Raw genomic sequence first — 18,529 nt, 5'->3', positions numbered from 1 at the left:
CGGCACTGCGTTACATCCCGGCTGTATCCTCTCTCTGCCATGTCTTTAGAGATCTTCTCGTAGATCTTTGCATTCCGTCTTTTGGATCGCAGCTCGGAAAGCACGGACTCATCGCCCCACACAGCGATGAGATCCAAGACTTCCCGATCAGTCCATGCTGGGGCCCTCTTTCTATTCTGAGATTGCACGGCCATCACTGCTGGAGAGCTCTGCATCGTTGCCAGTGCTGCTGAGCTCGCCACGATGTCCAGACAGGAAATGAGATTCAAACTGGCCAGACAGGAAAAGGAATTCAAATTCAAATTTTCCCGGGGCTTTTCCTGTGTGGCAGTTCAGAGCATCCGAGCTCGTACTGCTGTCCAGAGCGTCAACAGAGTGGTGCACTGTGGGATAGCTCCCGGAGCTATTAGCGTCGATTTCCATCCACACCTAGCCTAATTCGACATGGCCATGTCGAATTTAGCGCTACTCCCCTCGTCGGGGAGGAGTACAGAAGTCGAATTAAAGAGACCTCTATGTCGAACTAAGAAGAACAGGAGTACTTGTGGCACCTTAGAGACTAACAAATTTATTAGAGCATAAGCTTTCGTGGACTACAACCCACTTCTTCGGATGCATAAAATATGTCGAACTAAATACCTTTGCGGTGTGGACGGGTGCAGGGTTAATTCGATGTAACGGCGCTAACTTCGACATAAACGCCTAGTGTAGACCAGGCCTTAGGCTGGGGGGGGGGGGGGGGGGGGGGCAGGAGGCTCCACACGCTGCTCTTGCCTGCAGGGACCACCCCTCCAGCTCCCACTGGCTGCAGTTCCCGGCCAACGGGAGTGCAAAGCCAGTGCTCGGGGCGGGGGCAGCTTGCAGAGACCATGCGCCCCCCCGCCTACGAGCCGGACCTGCTGGCCACTTCCAGGGCGCAGCACGGTGCCAAGACAGGTGGGGACTAGCCTGCCTTAGACCCACCGTACCGCCGACCGTACTTTTAATGGCCCGGTCGGAGTTGCCAGGTTACCTTTTCGACCGGGCATTCTGGTGAAAAAAACGGACACCTGGCAACCCTACTTTCAGGTGACATCGTAAACAAGCAGGCAGCATTATCTCCTGCATATGGAAACAAACTTGTTTGGCTGAGCGACTGACTGATCAAGAAATAGGACTGAGTGGACTTGCAGGCGCTACAATTTTACACTGTTATTTTTGAACGCAGGTTTTTTTGTACATAATTCTGTATTTGTAAATTCAACTTTCATGATAAAGAGATTGCACTGCAGTACTTGTATTAGGTGAATTGAAAAATACTATTCCTTTTTTTTTCTTTACAGTGCAAATACTTATCAAAAATAAATGTAAAGTGAGCACTGTACACTTTGTATTCTGTGTTGTAATTGAAATTAATATATTTGAAAATGTAGAAAACATCCCCAAATATTTAAATAAATGGTATTCTATTATTGTTTAACAGTGAGATTAATCATGCGATTAATTTTTTTAATTGCTTGACAGCTCTAAATATCAGTGTTATTAATTCACTAGTATAGGACCAAAGCCCATTTTCTGTAACGCATGAACAAAACTAGAGCCATTCTATATTGTGAAATACTTTTTCCCTTACTGATGGCCATTCTGCCTACCACCTGTTCTTTCTTTCGGGTATGACAGTGTGTTAAAGATACATGGAATGGATTTATTCAGGATGAATATACTCTTCCATCTTAATACTGAATATCTTACTTCAGAAAACTTTTATACCAGAGTTGCACAAGGAGAGAATTCAGGAATCTTTTTGAGGTTTACAGAATAGCTTAATTTGGAACAGATTTACTGTTCAAAAGGATCTGCCAGAGCCCGAGTGCTTAGTTAGTAAAGCCCAATTTAGAACATAATCTTGACCTGGACTACAGCTTGAATATAAAAATCTGACTGCTCTAAATATTTCACCCTTATTACTGTCCAATTGTAGGGCTTCTTACTGCCCTTTTGATAACCCATTCACAAAAAAAATGTACAACATACCTTTCCAAAAGAACCCTGTCCTAGAACCTTAAGAAGTTCAAACTGTGATGGGTCTGCTTTCTCATGTCCTTCCTTTACATGATGTGTTATTGCAATCTCTTTGATATTGCCTTCTTCCTGGAAGGAAAACATAAGAAATAACTGTAGGTTGATGTCATGCCTTCCAAAATATTTTGTAAACATCACAAATCTATTCACAAAAATCAGAGATACTGAAACTGACCAGGTAAAACCATTAATAGTCTAGAATTAAATCCAATCCTGGTGGATTTTGGAAGAAACAGTAATGTTACATAATTCTATGGGCAATTCTAAGTTTGTATATGAAGACTGCAGAAATAATAGAAATCAGGACAATGAACAGAATGTGTCATCTGTAAAAGCAAAGGATGTGCAAATTTTCTCCCAAAGTTAAGAGACTTATGAAAAGTAGGCAGCCATCCAGTTTTTGAACTGCAGGATGGTACACTGAGGAATTATTACATGAAGATAAAGTTAGGTTATTACTGGAGGTCAGTTTTCAATACACAGATACTTTATAAATGTATTTTTTCCTCAAAATATGCAGCTTTGGTTGCTCCTTGCTGGCACATATCTATTTTAGCTATAGATTTGTAACCTCCTCCATCAATCACCACTGCAGTAGAAGCAGTGGAAGAAACCTTGAGTAAGTTTTTAATCCACACAATGTTTGTATAACAGTTTATATTCCTCACACAGGATGTCTGTATTTCCTCATCTTGCACAAATGTGTTGGGGATTTAACTACTGTGTATTGCTGCGTTCTCCCAATCCAAGTTTTTCAATGGGGCCCAATCCTATGACCCATTTCAGTCAAAATGGCTGACACTGAAGGCTTCGGTCCTACATGATTAAAAAAATTAAATGCCAAAAATGGGCTTGGAGTTAGAGAGAATAGAAAGGAGAAAAGGGTCCTACTTTCAAGGTACTTACACTTAAGATTTTAAGTCATTTAGTAGAAGGCTTTGCTACTTTTTATTGTCCTCCCTTTCCTGTCTAAATGTCACCATACTTATTGTTCCTTTCCTGTTTGTATATATATATTTTCTGTCCTTCTCCTTTTGAATTTTTTTTTGGTGCTTTTAAATTCTCTCCCATTTTTATTTCTCATTTTTTCTTCTGCTTATTTTATAGCTTCCAGTGCCTTTTCTGCTCCAAATGTCCCTATGGTGTAATCAGCCCAAAAATTCACCCACAGGACCAGGAGACACCCAAGGATGCTCTTGTCAGAGCACAAAGATTTAAAGACAACCCCCAAATCTTCTTGTCGCTCAGAAGCTGCTGCTCATTTTCACATTTAAGATACTGTAAAATATGGTTTAACATATCATCACACTGACAATGGCCTTTTAAACACTGGGTTAAAAAGTAATTTTGCTTGAACCATGTTAAAACATTTTTTACAGTCTTCATTTCTGTTATGGTAACAAAGTCAAGCAAGCATGTTCTAAAATAGCAGTATTACGTTGGTAGACGTCTAGCATTACACTTTTAATGCTTCAAATAGATAAACATGTTTTGGCTCAACTACCAAACAAAAATACACTTTTCATTAGGACACTAAGAAATAAAGTACTAAAATCTTAAATTTAAATAAAAGTTTTAGCTATTTATTTAAATCACAATTAAGTGCAGAGATTTAAAAATCATCTTGATTTCAAAGTCTATCCACCTTGCCTACTAGCCAGAGAATAAATCCAATAGCCAGAGGAGAATCCAAAGAGCTTAGTTCAAGACTTAACTGCTATAAATATGCACATATAAACTTGTGCAAATAAGGTTTAGAAGTGCGCCCAATTGGAATGTTTCTAGAGATTAAGAAATGTGTTCAAGATGAACTCATCTTTCCAAATAAACAAGTATGCCCCTGCACATCAGGCATATCATCAAAAAATTCAGTCAAAATTTCAGTGTGATATACTCTTACAAAAATGTTGTACGCTATATACCTGAAATAAACTAGTAGTGTAGTACTCTTTCCAGAACAGCGCTACTCTTGCATATATGTTTATTTTAAAATAATTAACCTGAAAGGGATTTTATACATAATCACACTATTAGAGATGGAAATCTGAAGTCTTTTTAAAGCTTCTCTCAGAAGTACATTACAATGACCTAAATAAGGAAGCTCATCAGTTATAACAATTTCTTATTGATTACTTGCAACTGGTGGTAATTAAAATAAAAACCCTATCAACCCCTTTTTTGAAAATCACATATTTCATGTTTCTGATAAGACCTCTGTAGATTCACAATGCTATCTTACATTTGCCAAATTAGAATTTGATCTTCTTACAGGCAAATCTTCTCTTCTGCATCTATCTCAAGTAAATAATTTGGGCACTGGGGAACTCTGAGGGAAGACCACAGGAACTGAGGAAACTTTTGGGATAGAGGGAGCCTATACAGGAAGGATGGGCTCCACCTAAACCAAAGTGGATCCAGACTGCTAGCACTTAACATTAAAAAGGTTGCAGAGCAGTTTTAAAACTAAGAGATGGGGGAAAGCCAATCGCTGCAGCAGAGCACGTGGATCGGACAGAGACTTCTCTTAGAGAAGAGTCTATTAATAGAGATTCTCTAGGTTTTAGTCAGGAAGAGAGGATGGAAGAGGATAAAGTATGGGCCAGATCAGACTAGAAACATTCACATAAAAAAGAATCTGACAAATCACAAAAGGGCAGACAAATAAACAGTGACAAGTTTTTAAAGTGCTTGTACACAAATGCTAGAAGTCTAAATAATAAGATGGGTGAACTAGAGTGCCTTGTGTTAAGGAGGGTATTGATACAGCAGGCATCACAGAAACCTGGCGGAGTGGGGACAATCATTCCGGGGTACAAAATATATCGGAAGGACAGAACAGGTTGTGCGCGGGGGGGGGGGGGGGGGAAGAGTGGCACTATATATGAAAGAAAATGTAGAATCAAATGAAGTAAAATCTTAAATGAATCCACATGTTCCACAGAATCTCTTTGGATAGTAATTCCATGCTTTAATAAGAATATAACACCACCTGACCAGGACAGTGATAGTGACGATGAAATGCTAAGGGAGATTAGAGAGGCTATCAAAATAAAGAACTCAATAATAGTGGGGGATTTCAATTATTCCCATATTGACTGGGTACATGTCACCTCAGGACGAAATGCAGAGACAAATTTTCTTGATACTTTACATGACTGCTTCTTGGAGCAGCTGGTTCAGGAATCCACAAGAGGAGAGGCAATTCTCGATTTAGTCCTGAGTGGAGCACAGGATCTGGTCCAAGAGGTAACTATAACAGGACCGCTTGGAAATAGTGACCATAATATAACAACATTTAACATTCCTGTGGTGGGAAGAACACCTCAACAGCCCAACACTGTGGCATTTAATTTCAGAAAGGGGAACTATGCAAAAATGAGGATGGTAGTTAAACAGAAATTGAAAGGTACAGTGACTAGAGTGAAATCCCTTTCCAGAAAGCCTTTGACAAGGTCCCTCACCAAAGGCTCTTATGTAAATTAAGTTGTCATGGGATAAGAGGGAAGATCCTTTCATGGACTGAGAACTGGTTAAAAGACAGGGAACAAAGGGTAGGAATAAATGGTAAATTTTCAGAATGGAGAGGGATAACTAGTGGTGTTCCCCAAGGGTCAGTCCTAGGACCAATCCTATTCAACTTATTCATACATGATCTGGAGAAAGGGGTAAACAGTGAGGTGGCAAGTTTGCAGATGATACTAAACTGCGCAAGATAGTTAAGACCAAAGCAGACTGTGAAGAACTTCAAAAAGATCTCACAAAACGAAGTGATTGGGCAACAAAATGGCAAATGCAATGTAATGTGGATAAATGTAAAGTAATGCACATTGGAAAAAATAACCCCAACTATACATACAATATGATGGGAGCTAATTTAACTATAACTAATCAGGAAACAGTTCTTGGAGTCATCGTGGATAGTTCTCTGAAGATGTCCACGCAGTGTGCAGCGGCAGTCAAAAAAGCAAACAGGATGTTAGGAATCATTAAAAAAGGGATGGAGAATATCTTATTGCCCGTATACAAATCCATGGTATGCCCACATTTTGAATACAGATGTCGTCTCCTCATCTTGAAAAAGATATACTGGCATTAAAAAAGGTTCAGAGAAGGGCAACTAAAATGATTAGGTGTTTGGAACGAGTCCCATGTGAGGAGAGATGAAAGAGGCTAGGACTTTTCACCTTGAAAAAGAGGAGACTAAAGGGGGATATGATAGAGGTACATAAAATCATGAGCAGTGTGGAGAAAGTGAATAAGGAAAAGTTATTTACTTGTTCCCATAATATAAGAACTAGGGGCTACCAAATGAAATTAATGGGCAGCAGGTTTAAAAGTACTAAAAGGAAGTAGTTCTTCACACAGCACACAGTCAACCTGTGGAACTCCTTGCCTGAGGAGGTTGTAAAGACTAGGACTATAACAGGGTTTAAAAGAGAACTAGATAAATCATGGAGGTTAAGTCCATTAATGGCTATTAGCTAGGATGGGTAAGGAATGGTGTCCCTAGCCTCTGTTTGTCAGAGGGTGGAGATGGATGGCAGGAGAGAGATCACTTGATCATTACCAGTTAGGTTCACTACCTCTGGGACACTGGCATTGGCCCCTGTCAGTAGACAGGATACTGGGCTGGATGGACCTTTGGTCTGACCCAGTATGGCTGTTTTTATGACTGAACCAATCCATACTTGGATCCATTCTTTGAAGGGTGCTGCAGATTTTTTAGCACTTTTCTTGTGATGGGAGAGACAGTGGTCAGCAGAAGGCTTCACATAGCAGTGAATCTACCAGCCTTCTCTGATCTTCATTTAACTCCACTTTGCACACAATCAGGTAGAAAGCACCTGAGAATCAGGGCTCCTTGGTGCACAAGAGCATTTTAAAATTGACAAGCTATCATTAAAAGAAGTCACAGCAGTGCCAAAAGATGTGCATTTTCTAATTCCTATCTTTTGAATGCTTGACTTTGCTACCTAAATAACATTCTTTAAATGTAGTTTTTTAAAGTAAGAGCTCCTTACTTAGGGATGTGCATGTGTCTGTGTTTTTTAAAGGAATCCACAAATTGTATTATGTACAACTGTAATAAACTCCACCCACCCACCCCAACATCAGTGAACTCTAGATCAACACTGCAGAACAGATAGTTCTGTCATTCAAATAGTAGCAAACTACATTAATTGATAGCTGTTATCCTGGAAGGGACAGGAGGTGGGAAGGGAAATGAGCAACTGAGGCCAGGTGCTGGGTCTGACCGGGTTTTCTCTCTCCCTCCCTTCCCTGGGATTAGAGGAGTTCCTGCCTCACACATACCCCTGGAGAATAGAAAGGGAAAAAAAATGGACCAGGTACTAGGTCTTGAGGAAGCCTAGCCTGTAACTCTCCCTCAACTTTTCCCACTCCCACTACGGCTGCTCTGGCAGCTCCCAGTGTTCCTAGTGTCTTCTGCTGCAATCGTGGCATTGGCCCAGCCTTAGAATATTCATAGTCAGTCATTTTGGCACAATTTTTCTGGAGTCTTGCAAATGACAGAAGAAAACAGATTTTCAACAATTTACATTAAGGCTTTGCTGAAATATAATGTCACAAGACAAAGAACAGGCACTGCCCTAGCCACAGTGCTTTCTCCATATTGCGCTCAAAGGCCTGCTGCAAACAATGGATATGTTAAAGATTTCATAAACAAGGTCATTTTTTTTTGTAATGGCATTAACCAACTTAAACATAGCAGTTGCTACCAGCTCCCCCTACAGAGAGATTCACAGTTACTAAATAAAGTTTACAAGGAAACAAAATATAATATGACACAATGAATTAATATTCATTTCTTTAACAGTATCACAGTGTGATGGTTTGAGCTTATCTACATTGGGAAATCATTCCAGAATAAGGTAGGGCATGAATTTAAAGCACTAAAGCTTTTCTGGAATAACTCCTTCTGTGAACATTCTTGTCCTGGATTAAGAATGCTCCCCCCCACCAATTTAGCTTAACCTGCTTTCAAATATAAATTTCCCTTGCTATACAACTCTAGGGGAATTTAATACTTTTTTTTAAAATGGTGTGCTATCACAATTATCCTAGATGTTGGAGTTGTTTGTATACTAATAAAGCAAATGTGTGATGGAAACACACTAATGAGTTTATTGTAACATGAATCACATCTGAGAGGCAGCAGAAAAGCAAGAACATGCTTAAGTCTTTGCAGGATCAGAATTCAAGATTGTAAACTCCTCAGGGCAGCAACTACATCTGTGTTCATATTTCACAGTATCAAATACAACATGGTGCTAAACAAGAACAATGGCACAGAAACAAAAAGCTAACAAAGAATGAAATGCCTGGTATACCGGAAGTTAATTTGTTCAAGAAGAGGAACATTTTTATTTTACTGTTTATTGGTTCACAAGGGTGAAATTGACTGGGGAAATGTTTTTTAAAACATGATTAAACATGCAAAAATTCACCAATAGAAGACTGTTTAATTTTTCTTTTGAGCAACTGGTCACAAACTGGGCCAAAACATACTGGAAAAAGGTAAGGAAATACTAGCTCACAGCTTTTAGGCTGTAAAATAAATTCCCTATTCAGCCATAGTGCTGGAAATATCCTAATTTGTGTGTGCATATAGAAGTATTTCTATTCTAGTAGAAAACTATATGCAGTCTTACATATATTTTGGGCTTATTTTACATTTGAAGCCAAATAAGCATTGCTTTAATTTAAGGTATCTGGACTTAGATGTGTATAGTGTTATTTTGGGGATACCTCTTGGGTAACCCGTTAAGCGGGAGAACTGACCTCAGACCTTTAGGAGATGGAAAGAGAAGAGCAAACTGTCTGAGCACTTTTCATATTGCTGAAAAAATTCCAAAGAAGCAGGAGCCTTGAGGTTTGGTATTGTATTATACGTTATTCATATACATTATCTGAATCTACAATGAAAGGTCAGAGAAGGTATTTGTTTTGAGTAGCTTGTGCAGACTCACAGGTTCTTCCTACTTCTCATTTTTAATTCTTAATGTTCTTCAAAATAGCAGTTTTCATGTACATTTTTATTAAAGTTGTCCATAATTAGACCACGTTTCAAATCATTTACAAAAACCTTGTTCACTAGAACTTTGTACATTGTTTCAACCAATCCATCTAAAATACCCTATAACCAGCTGTAACTATAGCAGTTATGCAGTTGTATCATTTGGACATTTTGAATTTACAAACCATCACATATGAACTCCCCCTAGAAAATTTTCATTCGTGGCACCTATGATGTAGTTTACAGTAAAGCCTTAGTAAGAATGTACAACCTTTATGTCAATGTATTAATGATCTCCTTCCAGTTATTATACAATATTTCTGTAGCTATATTATTAATTTGCACTGATAAAAATTAATTAGAAAATTCATTTATCAAATTTAACTAATTTTCAATCATCAGAAGGGTAGTTCCAACCAGATTTTAAGATAAACACGCACGGAATCTTAGGTATTATCTAACTAATCAAATTAAAGCCATCAATTCAAATCAGAAACAGTTTGCTCTGGCACACAGAAGCCAAGTCTGTGTACAAAACTTATTTCCCCAGGTTGAGATTTTAAGGAATCTTTGTGACAAAGATGTACATCCACAATATAGTCTCTTCCTATGGATTCCTTATAAACAGGATCTATGAAAAACAATTTTACTGAGATAATTACTGGGTCTTAATGTAACAGATTAATAAGGAAGCAGTTTTGTTTAAAAATAATTTGGTTTTGTGAACGTTGTTACTGAAAATGTTTTAATATGCCTGAATTCATATTTAGTCTTCCTAGAGGAACTTTGAGACACACATTGCCTAAGAAATTTTTAATACTTTAGACAGTAATCATCTTGTCAGAGGATCAGTACATACATTTCAGATATTCGTTTTCTTGGAGAGAACAATAAAACTATAGGAAATGCACTGGAGTCCATCTTGCTTTATTATAACATTCAAAATATCAGCCCAGTAAAGCTGATGTTGTCTAACTAACAGAACAGTCTAATACTAACAGTAAGCAAGATACACGGTTGCCCTTGAGCGGCAACTAATTTAATATACCGTAATCCCTCCTCTTTCCACAATGCTAGATATTCCATCTGATGTCATTTTAACAATCAATTGTGCACACAAACAACTGGTGACAATATTCCTCAGGCTCTACCAAAATAAGCATTTTTAAAAGATATTTTGATGACAAGTTTATTAAACATCAATCATGAAAATTTTACATACATTCTAGGTGGGGGAGGAAAGGAAGGAAAAAGAGCTCAAAAGAAGTTAACGATGTTCAACATTTCACATTAACAAGAATAACCATTAACCACATCCTAGTCCTGCCTAATTTTTGGATTTTAAGGAATATTCTTTTTATATTTTGATTTATTTACACACTTTTAATTCGTGGTTTGGGTCACATAGTATGGCAATGAAGTTAGAAGTTCTGTTCATTTAATATCTTAAATGAATATGGAAAGTAGCTGGTGGCTTAACCTTAGTTACTGTTTGATGCTTGCTTGTATACTTCCCCCTGAACTATGAACTACTGTAGCAATACATATTACAGGTTGAACCTCTCTAGTCCAGCACCCATGGGGCCTGACTACTGTCGAACCACAGATTTTGCCACGGGCAGTCAATATTGTAGCGAGTGAGTCTCTTTTTATTTTAATCTCGCCGAGACGAATAAATGGAACAATGCTTGCAACGTTGCCTAGCCAAGGCTTACCAGCTCTCTTCAAAATAAAGTGTTAGTATTTTACTGTATTGACACAAGGAAATAAGTTGATAAAGCATAAAAAACATGAAATAAAATCATGCTGGACCACAGATGTTGCCGGACCAGAGTGTGCCAGACTAGAGAGGTTCAACCTGTACAACAGAATAGTAATGTTACTCACAATTTCTCTTCTCTGTTAGGCAAAGCATTAAAGGTTTGCAGAAAATGCAGTAAGTTTATCAGTCAAAATTATAATTTTGTTTATGTTGATGAGAAAACATTAATATAATTAGGTATTAATATTTGAGTGTATGTGTAAAAACATTTTGAACACCTTTTTTCATATTCTAGAGATTAATCTAAGCACTCATCAACTGCTCATTCGTCCTAATTAAAAGAAAGAAATTCTCCTGAAGATATTCTGATGAGCCTTTCAACAGCCCTTCTGCTGACATTTTGTGCTGCTGTTTTGAAGTGACATTTAATGAATAAATCAGGATGAACAATGTATATTCATAACACAAGACATTTAGTAACATCATAGTGGGGTGTAGGCATCATTAATCAGAGACTGACATTACTTTTATTGTACTGCATGTTTTATTACAGCACTGCAAATGGGTGAACTGAAAATAGATCTAGATGGGCTTTTTGGAACTCTTCCATCCTACATGTCCTATGTAAAAGCTTGCCATTTTATCCTAAGTTGCCTTTCAAGAGTTCTGTAAAGCTTTAAGTTTCTACATTAACTGCTGCATGCATTTCTAATGTTTATATAACTGTCTTGTAAGTGTAACTGTTGGTTCAAGTAACTTGCTTGATTTAGTGACATTCTTAGTAAGACCAAAGCAGAAGAGTACACATTGTTTTTTTATATTCCATATGTAATTAGAATGATGATGGCACAAGAAAATATTTAATAGAACATCAGTAAATTAGTTAACAGTAACTACATAAATCTGTAATTTAACCACCACACAATTTCTGGCAAGTCAAAACACAGGAAATGTACCGTTATGAAAAAAAGATGTAAAAGTCCTAATTTTTTCCAGTGCATTCACAATCAATTCACAACGATTACGAAAGTTTTTTTTTCCCTAAGCAGCAAGGTGTCAAATAAAACTATCAACAAGCTTGTAATTAATTGGTGAAAAAGTAGTTACTAACTTTTCGTAACTGTTGTTCTTTGGGATAGGTTGCATGTGTCCATTACACTCTGTGTGTGCACGCGCCCCCTGCACAGTTGCTGGAAATTTTTCCCTTGGTGGTACCTGTCAGAGCAGCTCGAGTATCCTCTGCTGCTGTGCGCTGCTGGCATGAGTATAAAGGGCCCAGCTGACCCCAGGCCTCCTCAATTCCTTCTTTCCAGAAACTCTGATGTAGAGGGGTAGGGCGGATGGATCGTGGAATGGACAAGTGCAACATATCTTGAAGAACAGTTATGAAAGGTTAGTAACCATTTTTTCTTCTTTGAGTGGTAGCACATGTGTATTCCACTCTTGGCGACTCCCAAGCAGTAATATAGGTGGAGGAATCAGAGTTCCTGTACACACAGACTGTAGAATAACTCAACCAAATTTGGCATCCTCTCTAGAGTACTGGGTGATGGTGTAATTGGAGGAGAAAGTGTGCACTGATGACTGGGTTGCTGCTTTACAAACGTCCTGGATAGGAATCTGAACTAGTAATACTGTTGAGGATGCTTGCGATCTTCTGGAGTCCGCAGTCAGTTTGACTTGTGGTGAAATGCCTGCCAGATCTTAACAAGCGCAGATCAAGAAATTATCCAAGACAAAATTCTTTGTAAGGAGACTGGAAGACCTTTCTTTCTGTTTGCTAGAGCCATAATCAGTCTGACAGACCAACAAAATGGTTTGATTCTAAGCAGAATGAGAAAGCCTAACGTCCAATGTGTGTAGTCATTGCTCATCCACATTAGCATGTGGTTTTGGGTAAAAAAACAGGTAAGTAAATTGACCAATTGTTATGAAAATTTGAAAACTACTTTAGAGATACACCCTCATCTGGGTTTTAAGTAAATCTTATCTTTAAAGAAGGCTGTATATGGTGGTTCGGATGTGAGGGCAGGCAGTTCAGAGTAATAGCAATTAGGAAAACCACCTTCCAGGAAAGACATAGTAAGGAGCACATTGTTAAAGGCTCAAATGTTGGTCCCATTAAAGTTTGGACATGACCAAGTTCAGGTCCCAAGGGCGAATGGGTTCCCTTAGTTGAGGGTACCACCTTTCCAAGCCTTTAAGGAATCTGATTGTCATGTCATTAGAAAAAAATAGTTATCCACAAGAGGGTGGAAAGCTGGTAATGCTGCCAAGTGAAGCCTGATATAGGAAACTGCTAAGCCCTGTTGCTTCAGGCGCAGCAGATTGAGCTTGTCAAACTGGAGTCTGACAGAGAACAGCTTCCATTTTGACAGGTAGGCAGCCCTGATGGAGAGCTTTTTACTACTTCCTCCAAGTAAGCCTGTTTCCTGAGATTTAGCCATGGAGCTTCTAGGCCATTAGATGAAGGGACTGCAGGTTCGGGTGGAGCAGCCGACTCAGGTTTTGGGAGACTAGATTCAGCTGCAGCGGGAATGAGATTGGAGATGCCACTGAGAGGTCTAGTACAGTGGAGAACCAGTGTTGGCAGGGCCATGCTGGGGCTATTAATATAGCCTGAGCATGGTTGGCACTTGACTTTTAGTAGCACTCTGGGTAGGAGTGGGATTGAGGGAAAAGAGTAGCAAAGCTTTTCTGCCCAGGGTGGCAGTAAGGCATCGGTGATTGATTCCAGACCCTGGTCTTGAGGCGGGCAGAACTGGTGACATTTTCTGTTTGACTTATTTACAAATGGGTCTATTTGGAGAGTCTTCCGCTGCTGGAAAATGCATCTGGCTACCTCTGGGCGAAGAGACTACTCATGATGACTTGAAAATGACCTGCTTAGGTAGTCTGCTGGCTTTTTCTGCATCCCTGGAAGGTGAGAGGCCTCAAGGTTGATTGAATGGGCTATGCAAAATTCCCACAGGTGAACTGCTTCCTAACAAAAGAGGGATGAGTGAGCTCCTCCCTGTCTACTGAAGTAAAACATAGCTGCAGTGTTGTCTGTAAGAACATACGTGGAAGAAAAGCATGACAGGCAAGACGAATCGCCCCAAGTTCTGATGTAGATATGAAGAGAGCTCCTTCAAAGGACCAAAGACCCTGAGTTCACAGGCATGAGGGCCCCACCCTATAGCCGAGAGTCATTGAGGGCAGATGAAGGGGACACTACACAAACATTGAGAGGGTCCAACCACCAATTTAGGGAAATTAGAACTTGTGCAGGAACCGTGTGCACAGCATCCAGCAGAAGATGGCTTAGCAAGTACACTGAGGTCAGCTATGTTTGGAGGAGTCTGAGGTGCAGTCTCATGTTGTACTACATATGTGCATGAAGCCATGTGCCCTAGGAGCTTTATGCAGTTTGGGGCTGTTTTGACTGGATGAATCTTCAGGTGTGCAACTAGAGATTGGAATCTTGACTGGGAAGGATGCTCTGGCCTGGGCAAAGTCCAACACTATTCATATAAACTCTATACTGGGCAAAGGATAGCCTACATTGATATATAGGCCTAGGGCCTTGAATGCTGACTGAATGAGTCGAATGCTGGATATAACCTGGGCTTTGGACTGACCCCTGACTAGCCAGTCACCCAGATAAGGGTAGACCTGTACTCCTAGTTTCCTCAGGAATTCTGCTTAGCTATACATTTTGCAAACACTCAAGGAGTGCAGGGAAGTTGAAAGGAAGCACCACTAACTGGTAATGTGAGTGCTTCACTACAAAGAACTTTCTGTACCCTTGGTATATTGACACATGAAAGTAGGTGCCTCTTAAATCAAGGGCAGTATATCAGTCTCCACACAGGGAATGCTGGATGCCAGGCTGACCATACAGAACTTTATCTCTTTGAGATAGTTAAGTTGATGCAGGTCTAGAATAGGTCTGAGACCTCCCTTTGCTTCTGGGGTTAGAAAATAACAGGAACAGAAACCCTTCCCTCTTAAATTCTGTGGAACCTCCTCTTTGGCACCCATGTGAAGGAGAGATTGAACCTCCTGCACCAGAAGTTCTTCATGAGAGGGGCCCCTGAAGAGGGAAGGGGAGGTAGAAATAATCTGAAGGGCGTATCTCACTTCTCCAGTGCTCAACACCCAACAGGCCGTGGTAATACAGGATCAAGCACTGAGAAAAAAGGAAAAAGCGAGAACAGCTCCGAGGATGGGAAATGTTGGACCCGACCTCCAATTAGGAAGAAGATGACTCTCCTTCCTCTCACCACGAAGGCGCAGTTCCAGACAGTGCTAGTGGTCAGTGCTGAGCTGCAGAGGCCCGCAGAAAGTCACGCACCATGGGGGTGCTGTACTGTAGGGCCAGCCATCAGGTGTACACGAGGCTGGCATGGTACTGAGTGCTGTAGAGTTTTTGTTGGTTGTCCTGTGCCTGCCAGCACCAATAGCATAATTCTCGTACTGCCAGAGATACCAGCACCAACAGGGTCAAGAGTTCCCTGGCAGCAGCAAGTACTTCTGGTGTGGTGAGTATCAAGACAACGTTGGTGGACGTGGGAGGAGCTCCTTTTGGCTCTGGACTCAGCTAAACCTGCGTACGCTCGGAGTCAACATGCCATTTTTTGCAGTACCAAAGCAGAGGAGTGCTTAGACTTAGACCACACTCCATTCTTAATCCTATGCCTACCAGACTTCAGTGCCAGGGATCTTGCCCTTTTGGCAGTCTGCTTCTTATGCCTTTTCTTAGGCACAGGGGATGGTGAATGGTACTGGGACTCCAGCATGGTAGGAAACACACTCCTTACCGATGCTCAGGCATTTGGTGCTGAGTCTGACCAAACTGGGTCAAATGGAAGTCTACCTCCAGGAGTAGAAAAACTTTAGCCTTGCGCGAGGCTTAAAGTCCCTGCAAATTTTGCAATGCTCTCGGATATGAGCTTCCCCAAGGCACTTTAAGGTACTCGCGTGCAGGTCGCTCATGGACATAACCTTATTGCAGGAAACACAGGGCTCGAATCCCAGTGATCAAGGCATTCCTTGGAACTGAAATTGAACGAAACTCTCAGACAGGGTAAAACCTAACTCATCACTAATAACATTATAAACACTAAATTATTTACAATAAAAAACAAGAGAACACTCCACTGCGAGTACTTGCAAAAGCAAGATGAGGAGTTCATGCGACGGTAACTGGCAGTAAGAAGGAACTGAGGGGGCTTGGGTTTAGCCGGGTTCTTTATACCAACACCAGTGGCACATGGCAGCCGAGGACGCTTGGGCTGTCTCGACAGGTACCATCAAGGGAAAAATTTCCAGCGACTGTGCATGGGGCATGAGCACACCTAGAATGCACATTATACAGTACTAGGTTTTCCTGGTTGGAAAATATTTTCTAAAAAAGTTATTACTTCTTTTTGTCCTGGCCACACAGTAACACAAGATGCAAAGAACATGGTTCAATAAAGCCACAACTTTATTCACCTAATGTATCTGGGGATACCTGACAATAAATTGTACAGTGCAGGTCATCATTCTTTCTTTAAGTTGTTTCCACCTACTGGGAGGGCTGCTGTCAGTCCTCATCCTTCCCAACCTGGTCCCAGTCAGCCTGCTGCTTGAACCCCACAACTGTCCCCTCATATGATGGTTATGGGGGACTGGCAAAGTCAGGGGGAGTTGCCCCCTTGCTGCACCAAACATTAGGAGCCCCTCTCCCTGCTTTTTCCAGATTTTTTTTTTAGGGGATGCCTCTCCTGAAATCCATTTCCAACTCCTTATCCCCTCTGTAACAAGTATCTGTATTGGACATCTGCCAAACTTTCAATCTACTAAATTGCAGCATCTTGACCTAACCTCCTTACCATGTCCCTGACCTGCTGTGAGGAAAGTGAAAAACCCCACCCAGCCTCAGCCAATTTCTTCCCAGGCCCAAAAGAAAAAGGGCAACCAGTACAAGCACAGAGCAGATCATAAAACCCATTCCTACTCTGACCCCATGGGTGGGCACTTCTGATGGGTGACAGAGATCCTTCCAGTATGCACAGAATATAAATACCCACCCATTCCTCCAGTGCAAATGATGGGCTAGAGTCCCCACTTGGGCAAGACACTTTCTGTTGCCTCTTGGCTCCGCATAGGTAAAATCCCCCCTCCCCCCCCAAACATAGTAGGAACCTATCACATTTAGTTGTGGTGAGTACATTTGTGATATTTATCTTCCAGAAAATTACAGAAAAATCTGTAGAGAAGTTAGTTTCTCCCTTAACCCCCTAGGAACAATATTTTTGCTGCCTTTTCTTCTTAATCTGAAAACTTTCTGTTACAACAAGCCCAACATTTGCCGGGGGGGGGGGGGGGGGAGAGAGAGGAGGAGGAGGGGAAAGATGGCTAGGCTAGTGACCTAATAGAAGTTTTCCAAATATAATTTTTGTGGTTATGTAGCAAAAAGAATGAATTGCTGAACAGTGCTCTGGAGGATGCATCACACTTTGCTTAAGAGCAGCATTTAACTGATGCTTCAAAAAAGGTCTTTTAATGTCCTAGTCCCTGTATGGGAAGTGGAAGTTAGATCTTCCCTGTGAATGTTCTGTTATCCTCCATGTCTCAGTCTGAAATCTAGGGCATTCCTCTTCTCCCTGACCACTAGACTTGGCGGTATGATGGGACTAGGACTGTCCATCCCTTCCTGGAATTCTCCATCAGTACTTTTTGGCTTTGAAAGTTGTTAAGAAGTCTTCTTGCATCTGAAGTGAGGTTCTTACCCACGAAAGCTTATGCTCCCAATACTTCTGTTAGTCTTAAAGGTGCCACAGGACCCTCTGTTGGATTAGAACAGAAGACTAGAATTACAGTAAAACTTGCCTTCGCAACCACCTCCGAAGAGAGACTACTTACAGAGGCCAGGGAACTTTCCCCCCTATAATTTAAGTGTGAAGAGTGAACACCTGTCATCTGCGACCAGTGAGCACATTTTCTTACTCTCTTCAGAGCTGGGTGCCCAGACAGCAGCCGCTATTCTCCACTCTGCCTTCAGAGCTGCGTGGCCAGAGAGAGGTGGCTTCTGGCCGGGCACCCATTTCCAAAGGCAGCACCGCCAGCAGTAGTGCAGAATGGTGGCAATACAATACTGTACCTGTGAAGAGAAACCACCTCTTACAAGCGACCACTTTTGCTAACTTCCATGAGTGGTTGCTCTTGGCAAGTTTTACTGTACTTCTTGTAGGCTCTGGAAGGTTGTGTTAACTTTGGGATGAAATTTTGATCTATCCAAAGTCACTTTATTTTTATGAAAGCCACAGATGTAGGTCCATCAACAATGCTCACAGCTTAAACTGGGTGTTGGAAAAATGTGTACTACTGATGCAGAGTCATAAGGAATCAAGTGATGTAGTAATGGGCAGAGATTTGCCGAAGGTTCTTACAGGGTCAAGATGTTTGTGCTGGCTGACACCTATCTCTTCACTGAACTAGGCTTGAGGCCCATTAACATTCATTTTGGCTTCTTTCATCATTGCCTCTCATAACACCAAAATCAGAATTTTGCCCAAGTTACTCCATGTAGGCTGAGAGTTTCCATTATGCTTCCGAAGTGCCTAACACCATCTCTGAGCAATGCGGGTATCTCAGTCCCTTCCTCCATGCTAATTGATTTTAATAGTTCTGGGTTTGGGTAA

The 18,529-nt window shown here is 40.8% G+C and overlaps 1 protein-coding gene across 3 annotated transcripts in view; it reads right to left on the bottom strand.

The window, feature by feature from the left end:
* RPS6KA3 (ribosomal protein S6 kinase A3) overlaps positions 1 to 18,529 on the bottom strand; it is a 128,720-nt gene that overhangs the window by 78,483 nt on the left and 31,708 nt on the right. For all 3 annotated transcript variants that reach the window (XM_054006407.1, XM_054006417.1, XM_054006425.1), the window contains one exon: positions 2,014 to 2,130. In XM_054006407.1, coding sequence (XP_053862382.1) covers positions 2,014 to 2,130 — 117 coding nt within the window. The remainder of the gene's footprint in view (positions 1 to 2,013; positions 2,131 to 18,529) is intronic.

This window comes from Malaclemys terrapin, chromosome 1 (assembly GCF_027887155.1).
Source record: "Malaclemys terrapin pileata isolate rMalTer1 chromosome 1, rMalTer1.hap1, whole genome shotgun sequence".
In the NCBI taxonomy this organism is placed as follows: domain Eukaryota; kingdom Metazoa; phylum Chordata; order Testudines; family Emydidae; genus Malaclemys; species Malaclemys terrapin.
This window is presented reverse-complemented; position numbering and strand designations above follow the sequence as displayed.